The 7,371-nt window shown below is 35.6% G+C and overlaps 2 protein-coding genes across 2 annotated transcripts; one reads left to right on the top strand and one right to left on the bottom strand.

Annotated features, from left to right (window-relative positions):
* Positions 1-487: 487 nt before the first annotated feature.
* LOC106121057 (uncharacterized) lies at positions 488-4,679 on the bottom strand. The gene is made up of 6 exons (XM_013316546.1): positions 4,493-4,679; positions 4,065-4,230; positions 3,712-3,824; positions 3,534-3,626; positions 2,957-3,087; positions 488-747 (listed from the first exon to the last, which is right to left on the bottom strand). The coding sequence occupies exons 1-6, from the start codon at positions 4,610-4,612 to the stop codon at positions 543-545; spliced, it is 828 nt and encodes a 275-aa protein (XP_013172000.1). The 5' UTR covers positions 4,613-4,679; the 3' UTR covers positions 488-542.
* A 660-nt stretch (positions 4,680-5,339) lies between these two features.
* On the top strand, positions 5,340-6,486 carry LOC106121146 (uncharacterized). Its single transcript, XM_013316653.1, has 2 exons — positions 5,340-5,426; positions 5,802-6,486. Exons 1-2 carry the CDS (start codon positions 5,393-5,395, stop codon positions 6,389-6,391), a joined length of 624 nt encoding a protein of 207 aa, XP_013172107.1. The 5' UTR covers positions 5,340-5,392; the 3' UTR covers positions 6,392-6,486.
* The last annotated feature ends 885 nt before the right edge of the window (positions 6,487-7,371 follow it).

A 7,371-nucleotide genomic window follows, 5' to 3' on the forward strand; every position in this document is an offset into this window, starting at 1 on the left:
ATGTGACATGAATCTGCTACTATGTGGTACTTCATAAAATGATATTTAACTTAAAACCCAACGTAATTTGTAACTTTAAAACCTCGAACCTATAATCTGCAACCTACCAACTATTATTTGCTTTTGTGGAAAAAAAAGCGGACCACATGAATTATAAAAAAGCATCTTGACAGACAAACGGACGGACACCAGAGTGATCCTATAAGGGTTCCGTTTTTTTCCTTTCGAGGTACAGAACCCTAAAAATTATAGTTCAGAGGATCTATCCCGAAAATTCACGATATGTTTTCGTAACGTAATGTCCCACTAGTATGACATTTTCCCTTTTACATTACGACCGATAGTTGCACAAAACTAATAAAAAATGTCGATTTCGTTGAAAATATGTACGTTCTTACAAACTTTCAAGTAAAAACCGCCATAAAACAACACCGTAACGAATAGGGAACATCCTTTTTGAAGTTTTAAAAATCAAACTACATCATTCCTTTAACATTTAATAACATTAAACCATAATTATTAATTTAAGTGAAATTCTTAAATCATTCAATTAAGCTATCAAAATCGTGTCGTTGTTTCAACCGGACTCTATCAGGTTTGTCTCCTTGTATCCTGGCTTCTACGTAGACTCGAACATAACAGTTGTGGTCAGAACTCTTCTTGATAAATGGGGCGTTAGCACCACGTAGCTTGTGCAACGGAAACCGAGTGAAGCAACTCATCATGCATCTCTCTGCGACCTTGTAACTTGAAAAAAAAATAGTATCCAAATCACAATTTTAAAAAACATTTATTATTAAAGAAAAAAATACACACATCACAGATTTATAAGAAAAAAATGAAGAAAAGTGTGGCAAAAGGAGCCAGCTCAACGTACGCAGGGACGGCCTAAACAGTATCTGCACTGGTTTTCATTTGGCTTTGCATCCACCGGAATAAAAAACAACCCTTTGTCGTGGATCTTCGTTTCGAGGGCACTCCCCTGGTTGCCTCAGCCAGTATCAGTATTCTCGGCGTTGACATATCGAATGACGTTCAGTTTCGCGGTCATTTGGAAGACAAGGCCAAGCTGGCCTCCAAAAAACTGGGTGTGCTCAGCAGAGCGAAGCAGTATTTCCAACCGGGCCACCGCCTCCAGCTGTATAAGGCGCAAGTTCGGCCCCACATGGAATACTGCTCGCATCTCTGGGCGGGAGCACCCCAGTACCAGCTTCTTCCATTTGACCGCATACAACGGAGAGCGATTCGAATCGTCAACGACCGAGCTCTTACTGATCGGCTCGACACTCTGGCGCTGCGGAGGGACGTTAGTTCCCTCTGCATTTTCTACCGCATATACCACGGGGAGTGCTCTGAAGAATTGTTTGGAACGATTCCTGCCGCCGAGTTCCGTCATCGGACGACACGACAGACCGCCAGGTTCCATCCACACCACCTGGATGGCTGGCATTCCACAACGGTGCGATTCTCGCGCAACTTCTTGCCTCGCACAGCCGCGTTGTGGAACGGTCTGTCCTCGGCGGTATTTCCAAACCAATACGACTTAGGGTCCTTCAAGAAGCGAGCCTATCACCACCTCAAAGGCCGGCAACGCATCTGCGGTTCCTCTGGTATTGTTGATGTCCATGGGCGTCGTTGAACACTTCGGTGTTCCCGCTGCTCGTTTGCCCCCTTCTGTTATAAAAAAAAAAAAAAATAATAATATAGACAAAAACGGGATAACCCAACTCTTACCAATGAACGAAAACATACACAAAGAATTGGGCAAAGAGCTGAGGTTAATATTAAAATATAGACTCTTCAATTCTACCTAAAAGGTTGGCAACGCATCTACAATTCCCCTAGTGTTATGGATGTCTATGGCCGCCAAAAATCAACTCAGTGTTCCCACCGGTCGTTTGTCCCTTTCTGTTATTTATAAAAAAACTACATCGAGAGTTCGCTCTTCCAAAACATTTTCTATTCTCTATGAACAAATAAAGTCAATCATATATTTTAATACAAATGTTAAAAAGGCAGTAATTTTTCTAGGTTCTAATACGTAACAATGATATATTATCGTTTAGCAAATTCTTCACTGACAAATATTTATGACACCAGTTTTACCAGTTTATTTATGCACGTATATTATAATGATATTTATTATTTGCAGTTATTTTACACATATCTGACCTCTATATTTGAAAAAAATAATTAAAACGTTACTATTAGCTAGTAATAACGTAATAACTGCTATATTTATAGTTTTTTAATTGTCATCGGCTAATAATTTTCAGTTGAAATTGACACAACCATTGTAATTTTGTCTCACCGTCGGTTTCTGAAGCTAAAATCCCCGTTTAAAACATTGTTATGTCTGTTCTGTCAAAGATAAGCAGGGATGACGATATGTTTTATACAAAGATTTCGGTCTCAAAAACTTACGTTTAGTCAAACATTACAAACGAAAGTGTCAAGGAGTTCAGAAACATTTCGTACTGATTTCGCAAATACACGTAATAGCTACGCTAAGTGTAACGACAATATTTATCTATTCAGCGCACTTTAGTACCCAATGCTCCCGAGTGTCTGACCTCCATTATCATCGCGTAATTTTCAACAAAATATTTAACTAATTTTAATAACTTTCCACGGTACTTTTTTTCCTACACTTGTAATTCGTAAACATTACACACTAGCTATTGCCCGCGAGTCTGTTCATGGGGAATTAAAAAACAACTTAGCCTATGTGTTCTTCCAGATTGTGTTCTATATATGTATATGCTAAATTTCAGCAAGATCCATGCAGCGGTTATGGAAATACCTTTAAACAAACATCCATCCATACATCTAAACATTCGCCTTAATAATATTAGTAAGAGTTAAGATATAAAACAAGAAAAAAAATATTAAGTACCATAATTAATAATTCACTTATTGCTATTCAAAGTATCAAAGACGAATAAAAACTCCTTACTCGTATGGGTTTATGCAGTCCATGCGGACGACTTTGTAACCCTGGTCGAAGGCTTGTGCCATCGACTTTTGTACCAACATCACGGCAAGGCCCTGGCGACGGTACTCCGGTTTTACAGTCACCATTCTAACCTACAATTCAATCATAATAACAACACATATAACCATAACATAAACTAGCTGACCCGCGATTCTCTCCGAGTGGAATATAAAAAATCTTAATTATTAATCTATGTGTTCTTCCAGATTATGTTCTACATTTAGACCAAATTTCTGCGAGACCCGTTTAGTGTGTCTGGAGAAACCTACTAACAAACATTCATACATATATCCAAACATTCGCGTGTATAACATTAGTAAAACATTTATTAAAAAAGAATTTAAAAAATCACTACTATAAAGACTAAAATTAAAGAATTAAAAGCCGTTGGAAATTATAAAGCGGCAGAATGGTTGATTACGTGCTTTCCCTGGAAATTAAAGTAATATAATTCAGTAATACGAAGTTTCTTGTTTATTACATGTCATAAAAAGCAGAAAGCACCTACTTTTTAATTTTTTCTGATTATAAAACGAACCTCGTATACTTTCCGCTCTTTAAACAAGTCCCATAAATTTGGAGTCTCTTGTAGTTTTGCTGTGAAGTATAAAAAGTCTTTCGTATTTGGATCCTGTATGAAATAAAAAATAAGTCGTAAAATAATTATAAACAAAAAACATAAGGGATAAAGATGACGAATAAAGATAAATTTTCACCTGACGATAAAAAGCATAATTTCTAAGGTTTTTTGGGTCCAAAGGGCTACTTGCGTAGCTAACACAGATACCTGCTACCTGTTCATCTTCAGTCTTCGCAAATAAAGAATTGCCTAAAAAATACAAAAAAAAGTCATTTCATTTGAAACTTAGAGCCAAGTCAAGTCAGCGCCATCTTTGCAAAATACCATGTACTACTATTGACAAATATTTTTAACTTTCATTTATCTGGCGTAAAGATGGCGCTATTTGAGATATATTAGAAATGGTTGGTTGATTTTATGCACTAGTTACAATGTGAAATCGTTTTCCACTAAGAAAGTAGACAATAATAATGTAATTTTCGCACTTACCTTGACGAAGTAAGCTTATAAGGTATTCCTCAATTGCGCGATCATTGCTTAGGTTCATTCCCCTAGCGCGTACAAGGACATGTTCATTGAGGTAATGCTTCTTCAAAACTTCTACAGCCATTTCATGATCGCCGCTAGTCAATGCGGTTATTGCGAAATGTTCTGGCTGAAGTGGACGAAAATAAATACAGTGGAAAACGACAAATGAACCAAAAAAAAGACAGAGGGAGAAAAATGCTTCTAAGGCGATAAGTACCACACTAATATTTTTTAAATCTTGTTCTAAGTTCTTCAATAGTAGCCCTTTCACCGATACGACTATTGGAATAAATGGCTGTCATATCCCACATGGTAAACTTGTCTAACGGTAAGTCGTATATTCGTGTAATTTAAAGAGATCTTTGTCTAAATAACCATAAAATCTTTACCTTCTCCTGTCGCAGCAAATCCTGTATACCAAACACACCATGACAGTTTCTACTTTGAAAGATTCTTCCAGTACTTCTAACGATGGGTGATATAACTTTTGACATCGATTGGATTAACATTATTGTGTTAATAATACAGAAAATTTATCTTTTAAATACCGAGAAATAACGTCTTTGAAACAATAAATTCTTGACACTTCTTGTCATCATAGAGTATTAAAAAAGTTTTTGGGATGGAAAAAACTGGTTGACTTTATTTTGGTATTTCTGTTTTGACCGTAACTCTATGCGCGCGCAAAAAAAGTATCCTAGGTTTTCTTCCATACAATATTCTGTTTCTATACCAAATATAATTCAGGTCGCAACCAATCTGGAGGGAAAACTATCAAACATACAGATTTATTAATAAGAGTAGTAAGAGTCTAGTACAGTCTTTCCCAAAGTGGGCGATAACGCCCCCTTCTGAGCGCTGTGTAAAAGTTTCGTTTAGAATTCTCCGTTAATATACATATATATAGGTCACACTAATTAATTAATTTAATTTGAAGTTATAGTGGTTTTTAAATATGTGAAAATATGGGGGCGCTAAAAATATTTATTCTCAAAGTGGGCAGTAGAAAAAATAAGTTTGGGAACCACTGGTCTAGTAAGATGTCTCATGTTTCCTCTAAGATTCTTCCCGCGTCCTTAAATATCTTCAGTCCTCAATTGAAATTAATAAAGAAAGTTTCACATGAATTTTCGCAATTTGCTTGTTCGCCTATTAGTTGATTAATTTACTTTAAGTTTAATAGCGTAATAATGTTTTATAGTTTGAGAACTTAACAAGTTGTTAATAAGTGTTTATGTAAACGTTCCATCCAACGTTATGGTTTAAAATTCGACTAAACAGTGAAAATAATGCAGTTTGCATTTGTTAAAATTACTATTTACTGTAAGTATTATTCCAAAAATATTATAATATCCGTCTTGCGCGACTCCGACCTCGCGGTATTAACCAGAATCTTAATTAGTATGTGTATACCTTCAGAATATGTTCTACATCTATGCCAAATTTCATTAAGATCCGTTCAGCCATTCTAGAGATACCTTCAAACAAACATCCATCCATCCATTTAAACTCTCGCATTTATAATATCAGGAAGAAGATAAAGGTACCCATAGAATGAAAAATGATTACCAGGGAACTGTAAATAAAGGCTTAGCGTATCGTCTCTACGTAGAAATCTTTACTATTCATAATTAGCGCATTACATTTACGAAATTGATATCATTCATTAATTGTTTTTTAATCTAGATTTATTTCTAGGTACAATAATAATACCTAAATGTATCGGAATCAACTTTATAGATTTTACAAATGTCCCGAATCAATATGAGACGACACAATCATATTTACATCTTGTAAGCGATACAAAAGATACAGACGGGACGATTCCACCACTAGACGCCACAACAAGGGATACTAAGAGAAGATTCATGGTAGTCAGTCCAAAACCCGTATTCCTAAGACAGGAGGAAGCCGAAGAGGAAAAAGACGCTAGCCTTAAAAACAAAATCAAACTGCTAGTACAACAATGCATCCACGACGCTAAAGATAAAATGGAAACAATAGATTCATTAAAAGACAAGTATAAAGACGATCCATCTTATAAAGTTGGATTTATTTTTCATAATTTAAAGAAATCTAAAGATGTGATGAGTGAACTTTTTAATGTGGCCGTGAAACATCGTCATGATTGGAAAGCGTTGGAACAAATGAGGATATTCGAACTTATAGTACATACTAATGTGGATACAACCAACTTGGTGAGACAACTCGTTGAGCTGCATTTGCACAACGTGAACGCAACAAATCCGGCCCCAAATGTAGTAAAAAAGAGGGTAGTTTTATTGTAAAATTATAACAGTTTAAAGTTATCAAGTTGTAGTCAAAATTATAATAATAAATTTTTCATCATCAATCTACCCTTATCCCTAAGAAAGGTTGGTACAGTATGTAGGTCCATACATCTCAATCAGCCGTCATATCTGAATTCATCTCCTTCTTACGCATATCCTCTTTCACACAATCCATCCATCCTTCTTTTGGCCTTTCTCTACCTTTGTACCCTTCCACATTCAATCTCATTACTTTTGTATGTTAAAAATTGAATTCAATTCTTTAAGATTTTCAAAGGTTTCAGTAAAAGTGAAAGAGTTTCAAATTCCTTAGATGTTAATGAAGAGAAGATTCTATTTATTTTAATAACTAGCTGTCGCCCGCGACTTGGTTCCCGAGGTATTAAAAAAAAAACTTAATCAGTAGTCTATGAATTCTTCCAGGCTATGTTCCACATCTATGCCAAATTCCAAAGTTTTGGAGAAACCTTCAAACACACATCTATCCATCCATAGATTCGCATTTATTTTACGCAGTAATCAACTAGTTAACAAAAACTAACTAAAAAATGTTACCAGTATATTAAAAAAGGCACAAAAAATATGTAAAACTAAACACAAAGCGTAAAAAGCATAGGTGAGGTGACAAAAGGCGGTGTTGTACGTCATCAAGTCATCAAGTAAAGCACTATCCCGTTACATCAGCAGACTCAGCTCAGGTGTTCTGCAGTAATTACTGGCTGGAAAAGATGACTTCTCATTATATAAGATGGTAGATGTGTGGTTAGGAACACCCGGTTCGTACATCTCCGAACAAAGAATGATTATTTTCCGCTGAAAAAAAAACTCGTAACCTCCTAATGAAAAATACGTGTGAGGTGTGAGGTCGCGCCGAAGAAAGAATATTGTTGTTTCTATTTTTTACTATATACTAATACTAATGGTTTCTTTTTGTTTGAAGCAAGGTTCATTATGAAATATTAAATATTTTTTTGATA

The sequence above is a fragment of the Papilio xuthus genome, unplaced genomic scaffold (assembly GCF_000836235.2).
Source record: "Papilio xuthus unplaced genomic scaffold, Pxut_1.1 DF826945.1, whole genome shotgun sequence".
NCBI classification, from domain to species: Eukaryota; Metazoa; Arthropoda; class Insecta; order Lepidoptera; family Papilionidae; genus Papilio; species Papilio xuthus.